Source organism: Mixophyes fleayi, chromosome 6 (assembly GCF_038048845.1).
Source record: "Mixophyes fleayi isolate aMixFle1 chromosome 6, aMixFle1.hap1, whole genome shotgun sequence".
Classification (NCBI taxonomy): domain Eukaryota; kingdom Metazoa; phylum Chordata; class Amphibia; order Anura; family Limnodynastidae; genus Mixophyes; species Mixophyes fleayi.
The window spans coordinates 42255020-42281317 of record NC_134407.1 but is presented as its reverse complement, the minus strand read 5'-3'; the positions used below and the strand labels follow the sequence as shown (position 1 = coordinate 42281317).

General features: G+C 40.3%; 1 protein-coding gene across 1 annotated transcript; it reads right to left on the bottom strand.

Annotated features, from left to right (window-relative positions):
* Positions 1-1100: 1100 nt before the first annotated feature.
* IPMK (inositol polyphosphate multikinase) lies at positions 1101-26059 on the bottom strand. Its single transcript, XM_075216371.1, has 6 exons — positions 25557-26059; positions 18009-18094; positions 17310-17406; positions 15982-16154; positions 4843-4924; positions 1101-3323 (listed from the first exon to the last, which is right to left on the bottom strand). The coding sequence occupies exons 1-6, from the start codon at positions 25735-25737 to the stop codon at positions 2704-2706; spliced, it is 1239 nt and encodes a 412-aa protein (XP_075072472.1). The 5' UTR covers positions 25738-26059; the 3' UTR covers positions 1101-2703.
* Positions 26060-26298: the final 239 nt, after the last annotated feature.

Below are 26298 nucleotides of genomic sequence, written 5' to 3'. Positions count from 1 at the left end.
TACATGTTTTTTTTTAGCATGGTTAATTCACACAATTTTCTTAATAAATATCTAAAATTAAAATGGGAGGGGGGAAAAAAAAGAAAAAAGAAAAAAGAAAAAAAAGTCAAAAAAAAAATAAAAATCAGTCTCTATAAACACACAGCTTTCCAAATATACTCATGCAGGCTGATTTTCTGTGACAAAACTGTTGCCAAGTCTTTCAACAAAAATCTTTTGAGGGCCACATCTGACCAACCAGCAAGAAATGCAGGCAATATATTTCACGGTCTGCTTTCTGATTTTTAAATAGAACTGTACTGGTCCTAATTAAAAAAAAAAAAACAAAAAAAAAAAACACACACACCAAAACAAAAACACCAAAAACAAACAAACAAAAAAAACACAACACAGGGCCTTCTAGTCATTAGATAAACAGTAAAAAGACAGCTGTAGGTACAGGCAAGGGCCGTTGGCTGGTCATTTAGCATCCCCATCTCATGCCAAATAAGCTTATACCAAAGAGCAGCATTTAAATTAGAATGTAGTGTGAACCTTTGTGGAGTTGAAAAGGAATCGGTAAAATTCATAAAATGTTACCCTACCCTCCATGAAAAAGTTTTTTTTTTGAGCCCTACACTAGAATGAAGTGATCATCACAAATTAGTGAAATGTTCACCGTGCATATAGTTTTAAAATCTGTAAAAGGTAAAGTTAGATAACGTGAAAAGGTAATGGTTAAACACAGCTGGAATGGGTAAAATAAAGTATTAGATGTGGCTTCCCATACATGCTGCATTGCAAGAGTTCATTTGCATACACCTGAACTTACTGCAGACGCACTTTAACTGCACTTGTTCCCTCCCAGGGAACAAGTGCAGTTAAAAAGATTCTCACACGGGTACACATGGCTACCTACCATTAACAGACCGAGACCTCCTCAAATGCTGACGGTTACAAGCATTGCAAAATACAGTATTTACCCTTGGCATTCATCCACATTACTGTAGTTAGTTTACCCATTTCCACAAAGAAGTGTATACAAATCAGTTATACATTCATGCTAGGGGCCCTGTTAGGTAGAACCATGAAGAAAGAAAAAAAACACAGCAAACATTAAATCATACAAATGCACAAGGACATTTAAAATGACAATTAGTACATCTGTTCCATTCCAGATCGTACATTTATGTTTTGATTTTGCTTTTCAATTCTATGCTGCAGTTAAGGTGCATATTAAAAAAAAGAGCAAAAAAAAAAAAAAAAAAAATTAAATTACACAGCATATGATCATGTTTATATACATAGAACATGGAAAGTAAACCGTAGAACGAACTGGTCGTATGCAAAACTCAACATTTCCTGGTGCAGCACAAAAAATAAAGTTGGGGTTCTTTTCCTTCAGAGGTAGAAATCTTCCAGTTTTACCAAGCAGCATACGATAGGTCTGGCAATAGGAATGACATTATTCATACTGATAAATTAAGTCTCTAGTTAAATATTCTGTGGACACAATACAGTTCTTTCATCTTCGTTAAGCAGATTGAGAGACTATAAAAGAGAATGTTAGCATTAGGATCTGAGGCAGCACGACAGTCTCATGGAGTTCACGCTGAGCGGGGTGAAGAGGTCCTTGTGTCCCACTTCTGCACGTTGCAATTGTTTGAGATGAAAAAGGGACTAATTGGTGGAAAAGGCCAATTAATAGCAAGTTACACCACATGAAGTCAGAAGGGATGCATTCATCTGAAATCCTCACTTCTATGTGCAGTGATCTGCAGCACCATGACATCCAGGTTTATACACTACAATCCCAGTACACCATCCTCTACATCTAACTTCTTATCCAGAATACACTTGGCTTAACGGCCATTTTTTTTTTTTTTTTTATCAGGTCACTCATCCACAAATAAGAGATGTACCCACTTTGCGAGCAAAATATATGTTCAGGAGAACACAGCCTGCAATAGTAATCAATGATATGACTGAGGTGTGAGGGGCCTGTTCTGTTCTCATGTTGGCACAGTTACCTGATAGACAGTATAATCATGCTAGTTCTGCCCATACAATGGCTGGTGATGGGTGCAGGCGACAAGTACACTTCGACCAAGTGTAAATATACATACTACTGGGCTTTTCCAGATCTACTCGTGCAAGGTTTGTAAACTGATGAGTTCAACAAAGTGACTATTTTTAAACTTTGTTTAGATCCATGGCTCAGTATCTAAACAGGTGCGTTTTAGTTTGTTACATCATGTATTCCCTATCTTGGTGCACTTCATTTGGTCTGAGACTATGAGAATATCCAAGTGACTCTTGTATGAAGGCACAGTTTCATTTTCATGGAAAGTAGAAATGGCCGAATTTAGTCTTGGAAGTATGGTCCTAAATTCAGATTTACTGAATTACATGTCAGAAAGGCGGCTGTCTCCACATAGCACCATAATATCTCCCTGCTTTCAGCCATGTTCTACTAGAGAAGCTAAAACATTCCCATTTTTTTACCCTCATTTCATTTACATTTCCCCTAATGCCTACATATCACATCAAATTTCCTGAGCAATATTATAGAGAGGTAAACCCATTCCACCAAGATGAAAAAGATTAGAATGCAGAAATCACAATATAAAGGAAAAAAGGTTACCACAATTACAAGTGCAAATATTCTTGAAGGTATGTTCTTGATTATCTGGTCATTGGCTCCCACTCACAATTACATTTCAGTTATTCATTTAAAATACTCTGCAAGACAGCAATTAAGTTCTTCAATCCATAGATATAGCCAACGTCTTTTTCATTACTTGGAAACACATGAGCAAAATCAATCATCCTCACATCCACCTGCGTGCTTTCCTTCAGCTCTGCTGAAACGTGGCTAAGCACATTTTCCAGTTTAGACAGAAGATTTCCATTCAGACGTTCCTGTGGAATATGGTTGTGACTTTTCCATGGTTTGTCTTGATCTAGAATCTCTCCTTCCATAAAGGCTTGGCTGTGTGGTCTCTTGGGACACGTCTTCTTGTGTACTGCATAAATTCTAGACAGTTTCTTCTCTACCGATTCCTCGATCTTCCCATTCTCCATAGAGCTCAGCTTGCTGATGTTGTTGTTACACTCCAGTACCGCCTCATCTGTAAAAACCCTTTTCTCAAAGACTTTTCCATCAACGGATCTTATGGCCGTTTGGGGGCAAGAACCATCATAAACAAAGAGTAGCGAGCTTGCATAAAAGTTAAGGGTGTCCTGGTTCTCAAACCACTGCAGAATACTCTGCACTTTCTGGAGGCAGGCAGATACAGCGTCTTTTCTCAGGTAACAGCCATTATTGAAGAATTTTGACATGCCTGCAAAGCAAAATGGGCTGGTATAAATAAATAAAACCAAAGACTGGTCACATCATAATGGTATCTTATAGATGAGAACATTTTGGTTATAGTTACACCTTCATTTTATCCCACTCCTTAAAACTCACCACCAAGTGAACACAAAGTGGCCCTTCAGAAAGCTGACAGACAGAAGTGCAGGTGTGAATACATTGTCAGTTTGGAGGGCGCACTAGAATGTTAAAACGCAAACTCTGCATTTATTAATAACCAGGCAAAGAAACTTACAGCTGATCAAATCCATGGAACCATTACCCATGACAAGTGCAAACTGTTGGAGCCCAATTTTAGAAGGGGTAATTCTTAAAGATATCTGTCCCTGCATCTGTTGTCATGGCCCCATAAAATGAACGTTGAAGTAAAATTTAATCATTAGAACGTTAACTTCTGTAAAAAAAAAACTTTCAATAGTTAAATCAGAACCTTAGATATTTTTTACCCCAAAATGTATCAGCGAAACAAACTAGTACTCGAGTATAGATAGCCTATATCAAATGTATAGTATACCCAGAGTTCGTCACCATTATAAGGAACCAAGAACTAGGTGTATTTTAGCTTTATACGTCCTCCCCAACCTTTTCGGGTACATCACCAGCGCACACAGGTACAACATACTGCGATGCACAAATTCTTTGTTAGGGAGAAGCGGTGCCCCACATATTCTTGCAAGGCTGCATGACACACAACCCCAATACACAACGTATGACGTGAAAAGGTTCATGTTTAAATAAAACCCTACTCTGCAGGGAGGATTGGATTGTCACAGCAACTGCATTTTCCAACATATCAAATAAATTACCGCAAGCATTATGAGTCACATAGCCTATAATCTTCTCCCTCCTACGCACCACCAAATATAAAGTAAAATACAGAGCCTAGTTATAAAATCAGCACAACCAGATTCTTAAACAAAAAATAAAATAAAAAAAAGTCAATATATACAGGTACTGTATAGGGATGTGTCACATGTAAAGAGTCTGGAGACAGCCATGCATTTTAAAACAAAAGGATTTTAGAAACAGAATGATGAACTGTAATGCACTTCCAATCTACTAGGACGTCTGGCGATTATGTCTTGGTGCTGAATGTAACTAGAAACAGGTACAAGCAAACACAAGAAAGGAACTAGTTGGATAATAAACAGAGGGTATTCATTCAGAAACAAACCGCTAGTGTAATATATACCAATTGTTACCCATGTGCTATTGCATCACAGTTAATTTATGGCGACAGATCTTAAATGAGTCCATAAAGTATTAATGAACAAGAAGATAAATATGAGTACATTTTGATTACCAAGCCTGAATATTTGTGGACTACTGTATTTTTGTCCTCAACAAAGTTGTGATCAAATTGTATATTTTGGAAACTGTCACTTGGTAATACTCTAGCAGGGAGTGGGCACACTATACATTTAGCAAAGCTGCCTAATTTGAGACACTCTGACCTATCCTGAGAGCGTAAACCAGAAGTCACTCACCTTCTTTTACAGTCTCTTTTGTTAAGATCCTTCCATAGTGCTGGTTTTCAGTTTCGTATTTGTCAGAATCGACGTGGTAAACCTATTGACACCAGAGAGTTTATTTTAGTAGTTTATTGCGCTGGTTGAGTCACTAAATAGCCATAAAGGTTTTCTTTCTACAATAACAGCTACCAACCAATGAAATGTATACACCTAGAAGTTTCAGTACTGCACCGAGCAGACAGATATTAGGTAGAACAGTGCCATCTACTGTTGGAACATGTAACTAGGAATGCAAAATAAAAAAAAAAAAAAAAAAAAAAAAAAAAAAAGTTCCCTGAAATTATTCTTTTCAAAATCACACATGCACCAAATTAGTGATACAGGACAGTGGTTCCAGTGAAACAATAAGAGGTGGGATCTATTAAAATAAAGTAGATTATATATCATCAATACAAACAAGGCTAGATGTACTGATCAACCTTTTGCAGAGAGAAACATGTAGCTGGTAAATGAACAACAGTTTTGCAGCAGTAACCAAAGCATTAGATTACATGTTTTATGCAGATGCTTATAAACAAGCTCTATGGTACGTGTTAGACACAACAGTATACTAATTACATATACACACACACACACTGTTGGGTCAATCAAATGTGATTCCACAATGTTATATAAGGGACTCAAAAAGGTGACAGACCCATTTATCCCTTTACCCACCACCATACAGGTGGCTCAACGTCTACTTCATGGTGGGGCTGCAAGCAGCTAGTCTGGAAGCTTGTTATGCTGGAGAACATACAGGGTAAAAATAATCATACTCAGAGTAAACTACATGGATGCAAGATGCAATACTCTCACCTCTTGCAGATTTGCTCTCCTGCAAGTATAAGGATATCTGCAAGTACATATTTTAAACTACCTGGAACAGATTGGTTCAATTACAGCTTGGCCTTGGACTACTACAACTATTACTCTCCCACTGTGACACACTTGGCAGGTCTGCCAATTAAAACAAACCAACAAACATGAGAGCAATTTTTATACACTTTAGCAGTTCATGTCATAACAAAGGCCTGTTACACAACCTGCTTAAGACTCCTTCACGTAAGCACACTGAAGTGCATTGTACAAGTATCACTGCACTGACCAGACAGCAGGCACACCTCATTGGAACTAGAGCAGATACAAAAGATATGGCAGCACACCACCTCCAGTGTCCTGGTCAGAACCAAGGCAGCCATCTGCGTCAAGTTTGTGTGTCATCACCATGTACATATGGGTTCCCTCAAACAGTTAAAAAACCATACGGTTAGGTTAATTGGCTGCTGACAAAACGGACCCTAGTAGTTGAATATTGCAGATAATTTAGACCAAGCACAAATGGACCAATGACTGATGTGAAAGATTAAAAAAAAAAAAAAAATTATCTGCACAGCGCTGTGTAATATGGTTTGACCACAAGTTCTCAATGGGATTAAGGTCTGGGGAGTTTGTTGGACACGGACGCAAAATTTCGGTGTTTTGATGCCCAAGCCACTTCGTTATCACTTTTGCCTTATGGCAAGGTGCTCCATCATGCTGGAAAATGCATTGTTCACCAATCAAAACCATCATTAATTGGTCATTAATTGTGGTTTTAAATGCCTGTTTTCAGTATCTGTTCCTGTGCATACTGACTATCACCAATCCTGCATTTTCCCAGCATCACTTATCTGCTACCTGCTGGTGACTAATTAACCACATTGGAGATGACAGACATGCAAGCACTGATCCTGTACAGAGAGCCAAGACTCTGTTCTCTGCACCTGCAGTTACGTTGTAGCAGACAATGACATGAGACAAGAAGATCCCCTGGAAGAGGAGCTGCCGTCCTGCCACCCAGAAGAGATGGAAGAAGAGCTCAGGAACTTCTGGTGCTGACCAGGTACAAGTGGTGTTCCGTGATCGGAGCGGATGTACAGCCGCTTGTGGACAATAAAGTTGTTGAATACCAAACCAAGTGATTAACCAAGCTGTGAATTTGGAGGCGTGTTTACATGTGGATTCTCCGGATTAGAGTGACTATTTAAGTCGGGACTGATGTGTGCGTTTTCTATGCCTTGATAAAGACCCACGATCAACAGGGTTGAAACGCGTTGGCGATCTACCCAGGAATAGAGCGACCAGAGTTACACTTCACCCTGTTGCGGATCCCAGCTGCAGCAGTACCATCCATAGAGTGCGGTTCTCTACAGGCTGATTTGAACATGAGCATTCAGTACAGGGCACATATATTGGCAATTTTCTGAAGCATATTTCACGTTTTAAAGAAAAATATTTTTATGTTTTTATTGTTATTAAATTTATTGTATTGAGTTAATGCCTAAGATTGGTCTTTATTACCTCTCTTTACAAATATGTCCCTTGCCTGAGGCTGAAGGTGTATTTTGGGAATCTAGAAGAAAGAGGGAGAATAAGAATTACCTTGAAAAGCGTGTGTTGGGAGTCCCTATATGTAAGCATACACCCGAAAGGGGTCTGAGAAAGAAGAGTCACGGGTGGATGCTTTGGAGTTCACTGTTTAAACAACACTTAAGGACCGTTTTGGACTATATAGTGGTGGTGGACTTGTAATTTGTTGTTTGTGTATACATACTACGCTATGCTCTTTCCTTGTGTTTTTCTGATGCATATGTATACTCCACGATGGTCAAATCAAGTTTCGTTCAGAAGAAAGAATCCCACTATGAATAAGGGATCCATGCTGTGATCACTTATATATAGAAACGGGAGCGCAAGTGTATGTACTAGTCTTATTTTAATATCTATGTATGTTTTTGAATTGTTGTGGAAATTCTTTAGTACATACACAGCTGCAAACTTTAGTGAAGCGCCCGATAGAACCTATTATTGCATTTATATAAATTATTCTTGGATGGTTGGGAGAAGTTGCTCTTGGAGGATGCTTTGGTACAATTCTGTATTCATGGCTGTGTTCTTAGGCAAAATTGTGAGTGAGTGAACTCCCTTGGCTGAGAAGCAACCCCACACATGAATGGTCTCAGGATGCTTTACTGAGAATCACCGACCTGATGTCAGCTGGTCCTTTTGTGGCAGGGCTGAAATGCAGTATGAATATTGCTTTTGGAATAAAGTTCATTGTCATGGCCAAGAGGGACTTTGAAATTAACTGCAATTCATCTGATCACTCTTCATGACATTGTGGAGTATATGCAAATTGCCATCATAAAAACGGAGGCAGCAGACTTTATGAAAAACAATATTTGTGTCATTCTCAAAACTTGTCAGTGACTGAATAGATCAACAAATGATAATAAAATAATGACTAGTACTGCAACATGTAGACACACTGGTGTAGTGGTCCAGATACATGCTTGATCTCTAGTGTAGCGTACATGTGGTCAGAGCCCAACCACACTATATGCACAGTTCAGTAGCGAATACGCCCCCACAATTCTGAAAATGTGAACACCCACCTTAGACTACCGCAACCAAAATTATTTTTTATTTATTTCTAGGATCATTAGAAGGTGGAAATGGTTATTATTGACGGTAAATGATCTGTATCTTCATTATAAATATTCCCTTTACAGTTCACAAAATTTCCTTGAAACAGCACAGCCTGGTTCATCATATATTCATATTGTATGTGCCACTGTGAAATAAAACCTCCATGACAAATGTGAAAGTTATTTTTCCGCAAACAAACACCAAACATTTTCTCATATCTGAGCTTCATAATGTGTAGGTTTTATGGAAAAGGCCAAGATAGCAGGAGATGCATAAGCTTAGATCAACACATCACAACATCTTACTCCTCCTCCTCAAACACTTGAGAATCAAATATAATCTGTTTAGTGTTAAGCACAGCCTGGTTCTACATATACAACTGCTCTACAATTAGAGACCAAACATGTTCCAGCTTTACAGTGCACTTTCCCCTACACCACTGATTGTAAAGCCATGTCAAAGCTGACAGCCACAACATGCTGTACATTGTGGGATCACAGGGCTAAAGCTTCTACTAATCTTCTAATCACTCTAAATATCAATGTTTACCTTTAGGGGAGGTTACATAATCTATAAATGGGCACACACATACAAATATTTCCGCTACCGTATGTCTAGCTCGTGTCTCATGAACTATATATACACATCCCTTAAGCGTATTATACCCAGACTATAGGTAATTTTCTATATCACCAAGTAGCGTTTTAGCTTACCATTTCCCTCAATGTTCTGCATTGTCAACCACAATTCTGTGCATATTTACAATAATATCATATTTTGCAGGCTATAATATGCCCAGAAATTTTATAGGAAGATAAAAATACATAGAGACAGGCTAAAACTGGTAACACACACACACTGGTATGCGTCTCCCTCATGTTAAGCATTACGGTTACATACACACGGGCGTTGAACCAAGATGTATTTTTACCTTTTTAATTTAAGCACGTGTAAATGGATGTGAAAAAAGTTATTTATACCAATTGAGAACGTACAAATGTGTTCTGTCATGCATTTTACTTGCCAGGCAACACTTTTATGCTTTGTGTTCCACTTTAGTGTGTTTAACGTATGTCAGCACAGATGAAAACGTCTATTCACCCCACTGAGAATGTATCGTATATGTACAAAACGCTCTTAAACATTTAGACGTGCTTTTGACTTGCGCAAGATAACTTTATGCTTTGCTACAGATGCGTTTTGAAAACCAAAAATAACGTAAACCAGACTGGATTCAAGGCAATGCAGTTTTTATGTTAACTTGCCATTAGTGCACTAAACTCATTGTGAATGCCAGGGTGTACATAGCCTTGCTCTTTTCTTTGCACCAGTGTATGCCAGTACATACTCTACCAAATGTACTTAAAACTTTATTTTTTGGTGCGCCCATCACAATTGTAGCCTAATAGGAAATAGGTATACATTAAAAAGTGGTTAAGATCTCTCCTCAATGCTGAATGCTATTAGATTTGTTTGCAAAGTAATTGCTGGAAACATTTATTAAGGGATATTCTGTTGTCAAGGAAAAGCTGTGATGTTTTTTTTCTGTTTTATTAGAAGAAAAAAAAAACATTGACATAAAATACATATCACCATTTTTATTCAATAAGCATTGTGATTTTGTCTTACGAAATTCCAATTAATAATGTTCTGCCTTTGTGTTTCTTGTGTCAGATCGGCTTGGTTTTCAAAACGCATTTATGAAGCAAAATGGTTTGGTTTACAGTAATGGATTAATTTAGTGTGATTTTATTTTGGGATAAGTCCGTGAGTAACTGCAGACTTCTTAAGAGTACGAGCTCGGAAACTTAAGTCTTAATGGTGCCAGGACGTTATCATTTTTAGACAGACAAGGTGGTTTTATGTTGATCAACTCTTTTGCAACATGCAACATGCCCAGGTGGGTATTCTCGTGACAAGACCCTCTGCCCAGTTAGTCTCTCAGCAGACAAGGCAGCAGATCACTCCTACGTATTTTCCAGCAGCAGACGTAAGCAGAAGCAGCTCTGGTTCAAATCATTATTTGAATCAGCAGACTGCTTCAGTGCTCAGAGACACGTAGGATCAATGGCTCTTCCATGTATAGAACCATCTGAGGCAGATTGGTGGATGAAGCTACCATGGCACTGCCACTATTACAGCAGTGCTGCTTTTTGTTTCTCTCTCTTTTCTTCTGGTCTCACACCTGCATTACGGAGGCCAAGTCTTACGGCACGTATAACAGCCTTTGGCTGGAGCCCAGGCAGCTGGAATGTGAACTAGTTGACAAGATTTATGTTGACTTCTCAACGGACTGGTTGTGTCCCTACGTTTTGTAAAAAGTGTTTATTTTTCCCTCTCCTTTTTTGTGCTTCAGTTTTGAAATTCTGCATCTCAGCCGTTCACTTATTGTGAGAGCTTTCAGCTGGGGCTGCTGCACTGAAGGACATTGACTGTAAACGCATTTCAAAAGCTTTGAAGAAACAGCAATATTTAGCCCTGTAAATAGGATGTGAGAGACTGAAAGGATGGAAGAGAACATACAAATGCAAATATCATAGAACTCGCAGGTGTCTGCTCATTATTTGGCGATATTAGCATTAGAACACACTAAGCCAGTGGTTCCCAAACTTTTGCAGTTTGCGGCACCCTTAAGAGTCTCCATAATATTTTCCAAAATAATTACTGAGCAGTCCCGTTTTATAAGTAGTCAAAAAAACGTAACAAATATTTAGGTCAGGACAGAAATACTTATTTAGTTGTATGCAAAAATACACATAAATCCAAGGGAAAGGAATATTTTTATATATATTTTTTTCAATTTCTGTCAAAGAATAATTTACAACACGCGCCGTGCCCCCCCTCTGCATCCACACGCTCCGTGCCCCCCCTCTGCATCCACACGCTCCGTGCCCCCCTCTGCATCCACACGCTCCGTGCCCCCCCTCGGCATCCACACGCTCCGTGCCCCCCCTCGGCATCCACACGCTCCGTGCCCCCCCTCGGCATCCACACGCTCCGTGCCCCCCCTCGGCATCCACACGCTCCGTGCCCCCCCTCGGCATCCACACGCTCCGTGCCCCCCCTCGGCATCCACACGCTCCGTGCCCCCCCTCGGCATCCACACGCTCCGTGCCCCCCCTCGGCATCCACACGCTCCGTGCCCCCCCTCGGCATCCACACGCTCCGTGCCCCCCCTCGGCATCCACACGCTCCGTGCCCCCCCTCGGCATCCACACGCTCCGTGCCCCCCCTCGGCATCCACACGCTCCGTGCCCCCCCTCGGCATCCACACGCTCCGTGCCCCCCCTCGGCATCCACACGCTCCGTGCCCCCCCTCGGCATCCACACGCTCCGTGCCCCCCCTCTGCATCCACACGCTCCGTGCCCCCCTCTGCATCCACACGCTCCGTGCCCCCCTCGGCATCCACACGCTCCGTGCCCCCCTCGGCATCCACACGCTCCGTGCCCCCCTCGGCATCCACACGCTCCGTGCCCCCCTCGGCATCCACACGCTCCGTGCCCCCCTCGGCATCCACACGCTCCGTGCCCCCCTCTGCATCCACACGCTCCGTGCCCCCCTCTGCATCCACACGCTCCGTGCCCCCCTCTGCATCCACACGCTCCGTGCCCCCCTCTGCATCCACACGCTCCGTGCCCCCCTCTGCATCCACACGCTCCGTGCCCCCCTCTGCATCCACACGCTCCGTGCCCCCCTCTGCATCCACACGCTCCGTGCCCCCCTCTGCATCCACACGCTCCGTGCCCCCCTCTGCATCCACACGCTCCGTGCCCCCCTCTGCATCCACACGCTCCGTGCCCCCCTCTGCATCCACACGCTCCGTGCCCCCCTTTGCATCCACACGCTCCGTGCCCCCCTCTGCATCCCACCGTGGACAGGAAGAAGAAAGAAAAAGAAAAAAAAGACAAACTTACCAATCCTGCGGCGCCCGGGACCCAGCATGCCCTCTCCTGCCGCTTCTCACTGAATATGGCATTCAGTGAGAAGCGAGGAGGAAGGATGATGCCGGGTCCCGGGCACTGCCGGATTGGTAACTTTTTTCTTTTCTTTTTCCTTCCTTCTTCCTGTCCACGGCACCCCTGTGACAGTGTTGCGGCAGCCCTGGGAGCCGCGGCACACAGTTTGGGAATCTAGGCACCAAGCCAATAAAACGGCATTTACAGCCATGCTCAATATAAATAGAATGTGAAACCACACATACCCAAGGCCAAAGATCAAGCTGTACCCCACATCTGATCCCCCCCTTACTTTTATACCTGTTCACCATCAACTGGCACTTTCAAATCCCCTTTTTGTAAGTCCAACTGAACAACAAATCATTCCCCAACTTCCTATGTTTTTATTTTCCAACATGACCTATTATGCTGGGTAACTGCCAGAATCCATTCTTTCGCTTCTGTTGAGTTGAAATCATCTGCACATAGCCTAATTGTGTTATAAACATAGAACGTTAAAGTGCCAACAATTTACAGCAACCGGAAAAATAAGTAGGACAAATAGTTGCAATAAGTTATGTTGTAACGTGTGTGAACAGATCAAATGTACCAAAACAGAGGGCTGTGATCACGGCCATAAGTTTCATATGAATTCAAGAACTCTTGAATCCGTGCATATTAAGAACTATAGTTGACTTAGGCTAGGAAACCATGAATGAATCATACTGAACCACAAATTTGGTTTTGCACCAATGCATATAGATGTATACTCTACTGAAGCGGTGTACAGTATAGCTGGAGAATACTGGAACTCTTCTTGTTTCAATATAGAGAATTATTGTCCAAGAGGCGATATTACTGAACTGGCACAGTGTGGGCCAACTAACAAGATTAACCTTGCTGTCTATTCAGACAGCTTGGCCTTCATGGATCATGTTCCATTATGGTGGTAGTTCAACAATTAAACTTCAAAAGATGTAGAAGCTATTAGGACTGAGTGTGTGTGTGAGAGTGAGAGTGTGAGTGTGAGTGAGAGTGTGAGTGAGAGTGTGTGTGATCCTCACTTTGAAAACACGTGACATACTTTGCATGGCTTCTCTAACCGAGTAAAACGGAGGTAGATCATATTAGAACGACTGTTTGAGCTAAATCGATAAAACAGTTAGATGTCAGCTGCTGACTGTTATTCTACCTCTGTAGAGGAAGCAATAAGTCAGCTACAGTAAACAAACAGAGAAACACTGAACATACAAGTTCTCATGAGGCCCTTTTAGGATGATCTAGATATGAGAGAATCAGCAAGGTGAGTTCAAAAGGGGCTAAGCAGCAGGTTGAACATAACATACCCAACATACCAGAATGAATGTAAATTCCACTACAAGTCTGAAAGAACACACAACATAGAGAAGCACTGAGGCTGCAGCTGCTAGTGACCCTTCACAAGGAAGAACGAGATATAAGTGCCGCTTGCCATATCAAGCGGGATGGGATACACTGAAGTCATGTCACCCTCCATCAGTTTAACACATGGTCAATAAAACCTTCATTTAAGAATTGTGCGCTCATTTCATGATCTGTATTGCAATTTTTACTATTAACTCTGAATGCTTTATACCAGTTGCTCAATCCCTATATAAAAAAAGCTTTCAAATCATCAAGAGGATGAATACAATCTGCATTTTATCATTTCAGAGAGGTATTATGAAATAAACCCCTGCCAAAATAACATGCTTAATCTGAACCAGAACAAATTCACATTTGGCCAATAGCCTTCATTTTCACACATCATGGAACAAAAGGGAACAAGAGTAAATAAAACATTGCCTGGACAACATGTGACTCATCCTAACGATCCTGTGAAATTTTCTCTAAAAGTAAATTAGTTCCCTGCAGGCTTATTATGTTTGACTGTGTTCCAATACCCAAATCAGGATTTAGAACAGTAGGTGTAAAGCTTTGTGTAAGGGATAATGGTTGATAAGCTCCATTAGAGACGTTTAACCCAACTCACTGCCAGACAAGCCGGTAATTCAACATGTTAAAATCTTCCAGCAGTTTACAGACTGGGATGTTTAGAAAATAATTGTCTTGCAACTTGTTGTTAAATCTGCAGCCTATAGCCTGACAGGAGCAGATCCCTGGTGCAGTAAAACTTACAGATGGACTTACAAAAAGGGGATTTAAAAGTGCCAGTTGATGGTGAGCAGGTGTAAAAGTAAGGGAGATTCAGATTTGGGGTACAGCTTGAACTTGGGCCTTGGTTTTTGTGAGGTTTCACATTCTATTTATATTGACCATGGATCAGTTTCTTGCCCCAAACAATCCAAAATGATTGCTGCTTTTCAATTTGCATTTGATATAAATCAATAACTATTAAGGAATATCTTTAGGAGTCATCCTATGGTTGTGCAGGCTTACACATGTATTAAACTATGTAAACCAGAAAATTGTCTACACATTGTACAGGATATATCAGTGCCTTTAGCACTAGTCTGTTCAATCCAAATGTCATTGCAAAAGTGACACAGAAGAATCGTCTGCTGAATACCGAGGACCCGTTATGGCCAGTCCCCCAAAACAGGCATAAGCTTGAGGACAGATAAGTACTTAATAAAGAAAACTTACCGTTTTCTATACACAATGCATAAAGGCAGAACATGGGCTATTGCAACATATTGTGTCCCAGTAAAGCTTAGGGTCTAAATTATCTACCACACACTAAGGCTAGGTACACATTGGAGCATTTTCGTCCAATAATCAGGCGACATTTGACCATTTGGTCATATATCGTGCGTGTATACCTACATGATTATCTACCGTCATCCCAAAGCACCGATTGTTTCATTTGGTTGGTTGCACAGTTTAATATTTTCCAACCAATCACCTTCCGACCCTGCAGTATATATATATATATATATGCACTTACACGACTGCCGGCTAATAGTGGATCTCAGTGCGACAGGTCTCACTTCAAAATGTGTCCGCTGTCATCTCCCTGCAGCAGTTACATCCCTGTCTGCACTGGTTCTACCCGAGATACACGAATACTCGAATACATTGACGTACCTCAAACAGCTCTACTCACTTTCCAACAAGTGTCAAATCAAATTACAGAGAATTGGCATGATGATCGGGACTTTATTTTTTTTTTCGTTAGTAAAATTGGTGAAACTATCAGATTGGGAGACTTTTCATGCAGTGTGTACCTAGCCTAACTTACTTGCAGCACAAAACCTAGAGAGCCACACACACACACACACACACACACACGAAGCTTACCAAGCTAAGCACAAGTGCAGTAGTCTACAGCAACCACTCAGTCGTTCCCTTTAAGACGTCTAAACATTAGTTTTCATTAGTTCAAATTGCTTTTAACTAGTTGGTAGGAATTTTGGCACATGAATTAGACAGTTTCAGCAACACCACATGTAGAATTTATATGGGTGACACTGCAAGGGTTAATGGGGAACCTTCAGAGAAGTTTTAGCCATGTCCTAATATCCTGCTTTAATGCCTTATTTTGAATGGCTGCATTGAGGTCAAGCCCAACCACTATCCAAATTAAAACTAGCTCACACACAACCATACTACTACATGCTCTAAACATTTTTTTTTGCGACTAACAAAAAAAAAAAAAAAACCAGGTCAGTAGATCAGTTAAAAACAAAAATATACACAAAAAATAAAAATAAACGAACAACAGCTTACCCTCATGCCTAAAACCAGGAAGCCAATCTCTTCCATCAAAGGGTACTTGCTGACCTGCTGTTGAATCTTCTCAGCCGATGCAAACGGGTCATAACTCTTTTGGCCTATTTTGACATCCATAATGCAAGGCTTGTTAAACTTACGAGTTACATCTTCCAGTTTTAAATAAAGATCTGCAAAGAAAACAGGTATTTTTAAAACAAGCATGTATCTTTGCAATAAGCAACAAACATTTAGGTAGCGAAATATAAATTGACTGGACAACTAAAGACAGTTTGCAGACAACACAAATACCTTCACAATTGTTTTACCAATGATCAGCTACAACCAACTAGTGACTGGAACACAACTGTATTAGAAGCGTTTTCAAGCCTTATAAATGCAGCATCTTAATACACTACAAGCTTTAAAAGAATGGCAATATCAGACACAATATCAGACACAATGTGTTATAGAATGTATGTATTCTAGCATTGTTTAAATGTATAGTACAAGATTACAGACATTTAAGCCTCACACCGCCAGGCGTCTGTAGCAAAATTGTATCTCCAACAACAACTTTTGCAATTCTGTGCAGATGGACACTACCCAAGCAGAGAGAGATTGAGGTTTTGGTCAGATACTAGACAAATTACAATGAATTATTACATGTACAAATACATTTAGCAAAATCATATTAGCTACAAGTGGCCAACTTGGAACACTAATATTTATGTACAAAAAAAATAAATAAAAATGATGCAAAGTGTGAACTTATGCTGGGCTACAACTTTAGGGGCATTTTCAATTGTCGGTGGAAACGCCGAAAAGCCCGCAGTACGCGCACTATTACCGTTATTACGGTAATATTGCGCGGAAAAACAGTTAATACGGTAATTTTCTCGCTGGATTTCAGCTCGCAGCTTCCTGAGCCGCGAGCTGAAATCCAGCTAACTACTACCGTAATAACGGTAATAGTTTTTATGCGCCGCGGGAACCGGAGAATTTAATATGCTATTGTCACAAACCTCTTGTAGAAGGCTTTGCACTGGGAGAATAGAGCACATTTATTTTTTACTTTGTAGGGAAGCAGTTTTTGTAAGAGGGAAAGATAGGGAAAGATAACACAATGGAAATGCGTTCGATACTGCAAGGGCTGTTTTGACATATTTACAGCTATAGAAAGAGTAGGAAACAATCCAATACAAATGCACAGATTCAATCCACACATCCTAACAGACATAAGGGAATTTCTAGTCAGATTAAATAAGAGGGCTGCATATTCCCACATAAGCATGCGTCAAGCTCTCAGTTACAATTAGAAAATAGAGATAGAATATATAGAATACCATTTGTAGATCCTGGAGGTGACCATATGCCAAAATATTTTGGTAAAAAAGTCTGCAGGTCACAGAGCTTAGGATTAGTGCAGTCACTTGTGAAAACCTGTGGCAAGAGAGAAAATTTAGAAAGAAATGTACTTGACATATGGCCATTTTGCTATAATTTCTGGCTATGATCCCTTTAACAGGCAGCATCTGTGAAATGTTAAAGTGACTGATCATGACTTTTTTTTCCCTGGGAAAAGAACACATCAAACACACAGTAGCTGTGAAGTCAACTTTCTGCCTAATAAACCTGTAATGGAGTAAACTTGTACACTTCACTGGTTCAAATCCCAGGCTAGCTCGCCAACTGTCAGACTTCAAAAGACAAAATGCATGATCAAGGCTCACAGCAAAAGAAAGAAAAAAAAAAATTCTCGTCCTCAAGTGAGTCAACTATTAATCCTCAGGCCTGGTCAGTACACCCATTATGTAATTAACCACATATGAAAATAAATTGTATGCAAGGAATATATAAGCCACACCACACACAAAGGTATATCTGCAGCTTAATCATCATTCTAGCAAAAAAATAGAAACCCGTTGGGTAAACTGTAGACAATTTAATGTGCAATGTCCACTAGAGCCAATTCTTGGAATTTTAGCCCTATCAAAGGCTGCACAATAGGTTGCCCAGCTCAGATCATACATAAAGCCAATTACCATGTTATAGAAGTCCAGTTCTCTTGGTCCACGTGGTGGAGGCTGTAATTGTTTTAGGACAGTCCCATCAGGATGTTGGAGTATGCCTTAAAATAAAAACATGGACACATTTTAAGTACGCAGCTAATTTTAGCGCAACTACAGGACAGAGAGAGAAAAGCGAATATTTAACTTTTTGAAAAGCATGAGAAACTGAACCATTCCCTTCACAGAGTGAGAGCTGCCAAGTTATGGGCTAAACCTATATTCAAGAGAATTCAGCTTATTCTTCACTAGGGGCCAGTGACAGAACTCTGCCTCATGAATTAGAACTTAGAAACAAAAAGGGGATTTAGGACATTGTGAATAAGTGCTACATAAACACAAATGTTGGTAGTTAATGGCTAAAGGGTTTCGCTATGTGACCTGAAATCAAAACAATGTTTCCAAAGAGGTCCCAAAAGATTCAATTGAACTCATTCTTCTACATTCAAACTTTGTAGTGTTTAAATAGGAAAAATAATTTAAACGCAACTGCAAATGTGTTCAAACACCTGAAAACGCCTTCAGTGCATAAGAGGCCTTAGTCATGTCACTTTTACTAAGGAATTGATAGGCTAAATGACCATGAATATGGGAAGAGTGCACAAATACTCTTTAACCCCGCATTATACATTTATACAGATACAGTTTTATGGGAAAGGCAAGGCACAATGCCGGAAGTGACGTCTCGGTTGTCATAGCAATGGCCGTGACGCCAGAAGAAGGTAATGTGTGTCGCAGCGGTGCCCGTGGCCCGCCGCGACTGTCTAACACTCACAAGTAGAGATGCTCACTGACCCCCGTGAACTGGTTTTGGCTTTGGATCTGGATTAGCTTTGTGTGTTGGTTTTGGATTTTTTTAGAAAAAAATCCTAAAATATGCTAACATCACATAATTTTGCTCCTACATTATAATTAACCTGAATAACACTAATTTCAAGTCATTTGCAGTCAATTTTGACCACCTCACAGGTCACAATATTAATTTCATACACTTTCGGACAAATACTGCAGCGATCTGGCTGGATGGTAAGCGACAGAGCAATGACACAAACACACAGCAGTTGCTAGCACATCTAGGACACATTGGCACATAGCAGTGGCAGAAAAGATAAATAGGGGTCCGCCCTGCCTCTCACCCTCCGTGATGTTGGATCTTTAAAAAGGAATTCAAAACTCGCTAGTCCTGAGATCCGACGACGTCACAATGACGTTTTGCCTCGTTTTCAATTCCGAGGGCGCTTAACAGTACCGAGCCGGCTCCCCTAAGTTCGGGTGTGTTTGGTTCTCTTGGAACTGAGCCTGAGCATCTCTACTCACAAGTTGGTTTCTGAGATTACTGGATTTTGTTTAGATAAACCTGGGCTTCTTGGTAAGGATATATTTCTTGACTAAATCTGGTAATGAAGGGAATCTGGATAGGATCTTCCTTATCCTTCTTAGTAAGGAGGCTTTCTCCATCTGTGCTTCTTACAGAGTTCTATGCCTGCTCTACAACAACCCCTCTACCATATTCTCTCTCTAGGAAACATTACTTTAGAGTGTTGTTTACATTTCAAATTGCTCATGGTTTAGAACAATTCCGTCTTAATCTGGTGAATTGACCTTTTGAAATGTTCCGAATCCAATTTTCATAGTGACTTCTGGAAGAAGGAACATACAAGTTAGAAACAACCTTCTTAAAATGGGTCTTGGTTTTGATATTATTTATACTTAATGTAAATCTCTAGATCAAGAAACTGGACTGTTTAGGTGCTGGCTGTGAATTGTAAATTCAACTTATTCTGGTTGATGTAGCCAAGGAACAGGTAGAGTTCTTCCTTGGAACCTGTCCATATGAGGAGGACATCGTCAATGAAGCAATGCCATAACAGGATGTATTGGGCGTATGGGTCGTTATGTCAGATGGTATTGTTCTTCCACTGCACCATAAACAGGTTCACGCAACTGGGCATGAGGTTCGCGCCCATGACAGTTCCACTAATCTGTTTATATTAGTGCCCTTCTGACCAAAAGTAGTTGTACTCAAGTTTGTGAGCAATGCCCTCCACAATTAAATTAATCTGATCCCTTGGTATAGCAGATTCATCAGTACGGATGTTCTGTACATGGGTGCAGTCTGTCTTATGTTCAATCATATACAGGGAGGTAATGTCACACATAACTAAGGTGTATCCTTCCTCCCATTGGATTTCTTTTAGTGCCTCTAGAACATGCCTTGTGACTCTTAGGTAGCTTTTCTGCTTCACTACCAATGGTTGTAGAAAAGTCTATGTAATTAGACAGGGGATGGTGAGCGAGTGAATACCTGACAAAATGGCTCTTTCTGGTGGATCAGTGAGTGTCATATGGATTTTGGGGAGCTGGTAGTTGACTGGTGTTCTGGGAAATCTAATGTACAGAAACTCGTACTGGCCTTATTGGCCAGTGATAGAAGACTGTAGTTCTTACTGACATTTTTTGGATAGGTCACTAAGAAGGCGTTCATAGGAGCTATTGTCATTAAGTTGCCTATCAAGTTCCACTAGATACTGATCTTTATTAAGGATAGAAAACCCCCCTCCCCTCGCTTGTCAGCAGGCATGATAATGAGATCCTGGTTTTCCCCGAGTTCCTTAATGGCTTTTTTTTTTCTCTACAATTTTTAGATATTTTTTTTAAACAGAAATATGGTTTAGGTTTCTGGAACGCCGTAATTAAGGGTCCTTTAAGATAACTAGGGTAAAATTTGGATCTCGCTTTTAATTCATGGTGTATAAACTCTGCCCCTTGATTTGCGGGTTCTATTGGTGACCTATTTCTAGCTGGATTTGTGAAGTATTTCTTTAGGGTCAGTTTACGGATAAACTTGTGTAGATCCATGTAAATTTCAAACTTATTTGGCGGTTAATCAGGAGAAAATTTTAAAGCTTTTCTAAGTACTTCTAACAGCAGTTTAGTCAAGTGTACGGTACAGAGATTGAAAATCCCCTTATTTATGGGTGCCATTTCTTTATTTTGGGTCTTTCTCCTCATGATCCTTCCTCCTAGTCTCTCTCTAATAGTTTTTGTGTTATTCCTACTTCTCGGGATGTGTTTTGAATGATGTTCTTTGGCTGTTCAGGGGTGCATATTAGCTGAGGGTTGTGTTTCAATGGCTGTGTGTCTTGTGGAAGTAAGGACTCCTGTGCTAGTTCTACACACAAAAAAAAAAAAAAAAAAAAAAAAAAAAAAAAATCTACATGAGAGATACACTCTACTTTTGATGCTCAATTCAATACAGTTTATTCAGGAGCCCAGAGTGGGCCTTGGTAAAGATACATTTTATTACAGAAGTTACTTTTTTGGTAGTGTGGTTAGGTTTCCTTTGCGGATTCTGTATGAATGGGCTCCCAAGGTTTTTGGGATTTAAAAGCTTGTAAATCTTTTTATGGGCGTCTCTTCTAGGGTTTTTTTTTTTTTGTTTTAATAAGTGGGGGATTTGTAGGGTTTTCTCCTATTATAATGGGAATCCCTATTTGGTTCCTCTTTCTTCAGTGGCATATTTCTCCTAGTATTGATATAGTGCCTCTGTGTTTATTGTTTGGAATGAGAGATTTGGGATAGATGTATATTCTGTTTGTAATCCTTAATATCTCTAAGGGGCTTTTTCTACTTATTTTTGATGATTTCTTCCTCAATGCCCTTAATCTTATTGAGGGTTCATTTTTCTAAGCTGATGCAGACATATTAGCTATGGTTAATACCAGTCATGCTTTGAACCAATAGCAGGCTAGCCTCCCAACTTCCAATCAAGGAACACTTCTGGCTATGTTGCCTTTATAAACTTCCCATTCTTCTATGCATACCATTGATATCCCTGATGAAGCATAGAGGCGAAATGCATTGGTTTTACACTCTCTGTGGACATTACAAACTTTCTGTTCAATCACAATGCTGAATTTTCAACATAGAACAGAGAACTGTACATATATACCACCAGTTCGACCTAGCAGCCACTATACGTTTCCAAGACAACCACTCCTGGCGTCTTGATACACATTGACTATCTACGAAAGGGACCCAAGGAGACCGGAACATCTGCAACCTAAAAAGAAGAAAGTCTATCACCATTCATCCTGCTACCGCATTAATATAGTAGACCTGCCTACACCATTGATTTTAGACATTTGGGGGCATATTCTATTATCACGGGTTTCAGCGGCGTTAAAACTACTACCGTTATTACGGTAGTAGTTAGCTGGATTTCAGCTAGTGGCTCAGGGAGCTGCAAGCTGAAATCCAGTGAGAAAATTACCATAATAACGTTTTTCCCGCGGAGTGCGAGGTTTGAGGTTTCCGCCGACAATTGAATATGCCCTTTGAACTAACAAGAAGTGTTTCTGTCACTGCGTTCAGATCGTTATATGCATGTTTGATAGTGGAGTTACCCACCTGTTCCTACATATTACATTCTAGACTTTTCATCTACTGCAGAATCTACCTAGAGACAGACATACTGGGATGAATATCCCTATCCTGATATTACATTAATTAAAGCTACTATTTATCACAGATTATGATGCAATTTTCTGGATAATTGCGTATACTATACTAACAGGTTGTAAACTTTGTTTATATCTATACTGGCTTTTATACATGCATGTAATAAACTGCATTATCATACTGTGTTTTATACAACTCCACATTACTGCACCAGGGGGTTCCAACTTTGCTAAGAAACAGGTTTCCCTAGGTCATAACACAGTTCTATGTACTGCACCAAAATCAAGGTGTATTAACTATTCCAGGCCAAGATGTTGTACGGTATAATTTAGCATTAAATAGAAAGGAAAAAAAATCTTTAAGCAAGCACCCCAGATAAAACAGTCATACTGCAAACTAAACACTATGGTAACAGACATAATATTTTCACCAATATGACTTGTCCCGTTGATGCCATCAGTAGCTTTGGGGCGTGTACATTTTAATAGCTTGTAATTACCATTATACATGGTTAATACTTTTTTTTTTTATTATAACATTTATACAGAGCATTAGCTACTAAGTAAACAATTATCTCAAGCATAACAGGTTATGTTTAAAAGAACACCACATTACCCAAACAGAAGATAAACTATTCCTGTTTACACCAACATTTTTATGAATAATAAAGTTTCAAATTATTACACAACACTGTACATCAAGAACAAAATTACTGTCCAAGCATGTGGTTATAACCTTTGTGTGACATCTGACACATGAGCACTTGTTACATAATGTAATTAAATATTCACCAAGTCAATATTTTAGGATTCTACAGATTGAATTAAACTAGATTCAGTTAAAACCTTATAAAAATCAGACGAGGAGGATCCTAGATTTATATAGTGCACGCACTGCTTTACAATTGTGGACAAACAGTAATAACACAAGACTTTAGTCGGAGCAACATTTCCAAAATGTCTGCTTGTTGAGACCCAGAAATATCCTGATTTTTTGATTGCAGTTGTAGTGTGCAGGACATGGTTAACTTGGCAAAATCTTAGGATACAAAACAAGCCACACATACATGTGTCTATATATAATTTTTATAAGTGACGATTTCAAGATTCCTCCCTTTTATTTAGACATTCTTGTTGAACACCCAGCGTTGACTTATGATGATGCTAAAAGTTTAGTACAAGGATTCCCAATTAAGCACCTAACCATTCCAAATGTCAAAAGCATTTTTGACAACCATGCCACAAACATACCCCAAGTATGATATATCTGCACACATAACTGGGCTAATTAAAGACCAAATAGCAAGCCTATGGGGTAAATTCATCAAGCTGCAGATTTGAAAGACTGGAGACGTTGCCTATAGCAACCAAACAGATTCTAGCTATCATTTTGTAGAATACACTAAGTAAATGATAGCTAGAATCTGAGTGGTTGCTATAGGCAACAACTCCACTTTTTCAAAATCGCAGCTTGATAAATTTACACCTACTTTTCTGCGACTTGCAATTTGAAACCAAGAAGATAAGGAATTAACACTCAGTAAATATACAACATAGGGAAGTTTACTCAATACACAGTATGTCAACACTGTCAGCTTTAAGCCATGCACACACTAGAAAATGCAAAGCTTAACACAAGGACAGATGCAAAGTGCTGTGCACGCAGGAAAGTGGAATAACTTTTTATTCTGGCGATTTTACACTTCTGACTGAGCAAAAATGTAAACCACTAACTGTACAATAAAGTTTCATTCTGATGTACCTGAACACTAATGCCACAGTAGTTTATCCCATGCAACACAGTGAAAGCAATCTCATGTGATTTGTCAGCAGTACTGTAATCCATGTAGCCTTCGAGAAATTGATTCACAGTACAAAGTTTAAAAAAAGAGTAATAAAAATAAAATTACAGAAAATGCGCAGCAGCAATGACCCTGTGCTTGCAATCTGAGTAATCTCTTGAAAAGTTGCCTGCAATGGATACAAAAGGGAAGTACTGCTAAAAGGGCTGTTTTTCCACAACAAAAGTTACATATCAGTTTACTAAATAACTTCCCTTTTCAGTAACAGCACTTTATGCAGATACCTCCTGCTGATCATCTACGGAGCTGCTGAGTTGTCCCCATAGCAGTAGGAATCCAACACACCAGGTGCAACTGAAAACCTTAGGACCAATAGTGTTGGATCCCTGCTGCTATGGGCAGAGAATATCAGTGATATAGGCGATAGTGAGGGGTCTCGTACATGCCAGTGTTCCTGCAAAATATAGCAAATGGTGAGGGTCCCATGGGTGGGACGCCCTTCAAAAACTGCTATTGGTAAGAAACATTATCTACTATGTTTGATTTATAGAGTGGAAAACCTTTTTAATGCAGGAAACATGCTACACTACACCTGCAGATATCATAGAAACATTTTTACAAAACTGTATTTATACAACCCTTCATTATCTTATACCTACCCAATAGGTCAATATTTATTGTGCATATTGTTTTATCTTTATCTACTGACAAAGGGAGCACAAAACATTAGTGCTTGCATATTACAAATACCATTGGTTCTTTATTAGTTTTTTTAAAATAAAAAAAACCTGTGGTTAACAATTAAGGATTTGACGACCACACTTTAGTCTTAACAATAACAGTAAAAATACTTCTTATCCAACACAGGGGTACATAAATAATAGGCCAGGGCCCACCCAAATCATAGATCACCATGCCACTTGGATGAGGAAGGCTATCCCTGAGATATTATGATACACTAATATACCAAGTTGTTTCATAGTCATTGGTGTACATTCTACCAAATTTACTATTATATATTATTTTATAGAAATCAGTGTCCATATGTGTTGTAATTTAAGAATAAACATCATGATTACTTTAAGATCTCAATTTGTAGACAACTAAAGTAATAAAAAGGAAATGTGATTACTGCATGAACTGTATAAGCATCTGAGTCAGAGAGAGGAATGAACCCCTGGCAATAGTTACTATTGCACACACTGTAATCCCGACAGCTTGAATGAAAAGAGGTAAGGGAGGCTGGGCATAGCAATACACACCAACTTTATCTTTGCCATACATATGGCCGGCCACCTGATGCGAGAGTGGGACGCAGCCATTCAGTAACTTGTGGCCGTGGTTCTTTCGTAGCAGCTCGGAGTCGTTCTCCCCAGGGGAGTGATGGAGGTCCAGGTTACCCGGGGAGAGGGAATCAGCGGCTCTGTGGTGCTGGGTCTCCATCCTGCAGCTAGGGAGGGAGGTGAGGGCGCCCCTACACGAGGTGGTGCCCAGGAAATATGACTGATGTCTCTGCCCTCACCAAGTGCTCTCCACCTTCCTCACCTCCGGCGCTCCAATGACCAGCATGTCCAGCCACACTGCGCCTCCCCCCGGCCCAGGTAGACAGCAGCTGAGAGTGCGACAGAGCGCGCCACGGACTGACTCTATGCCATCTGCGTCACCGCGTTACTTTTCTGGCAGCTTTGGAGCCGCCCACTTCTCTCTTTCTCGGTGACGTCACACCCGCTCTCCAGTCGCCTGTTCCACAGAGTAGCAGCGGATCGTTGTTGATGGCTCATCTAGGGGGTGTGGTTTTCGGGTTACACGTCACGGGAGGTGTGTCAGTTATGTAAATCATGGCTTTGGGCTCGGTTCTGTGTTGGCGCTGGGAGTTAACCCGTCAGGTTGCCTGGCAGTGGTTAGTCTTACCGATACCCTGTGTAATTAAGGGTAGGGCCGAGGCTTATCACCAGTTTACAGGTATAGTACTGACGTGCAAGGGTTATATTTATCTAGTTAAGA

Bases quoted from the DNA above. Each gene is read 5' to 3' on its own strand.
- IPMK (XM_075216371.1), bottom strand. From the start codon at position 25,737: ATGGAGACCCAGCACCACAGAGCCGCTGATTCCCTCTCCCCGGGTAAC. The intron at 18,095-25,556 runs GTGTGTATTGCT...TTTTATTTTAAG, and splicing joins GTATGGCAAAGATAAAGTTG to GCATACTCCAACATCCTGAT. The intron at 17,407-18,008 runs GTAATTGGCTTT...CTCTTGCCACAG, and splicing joins AACTGGACTTCTATAACATG to GTTTTCACAAGTGACTGCAC.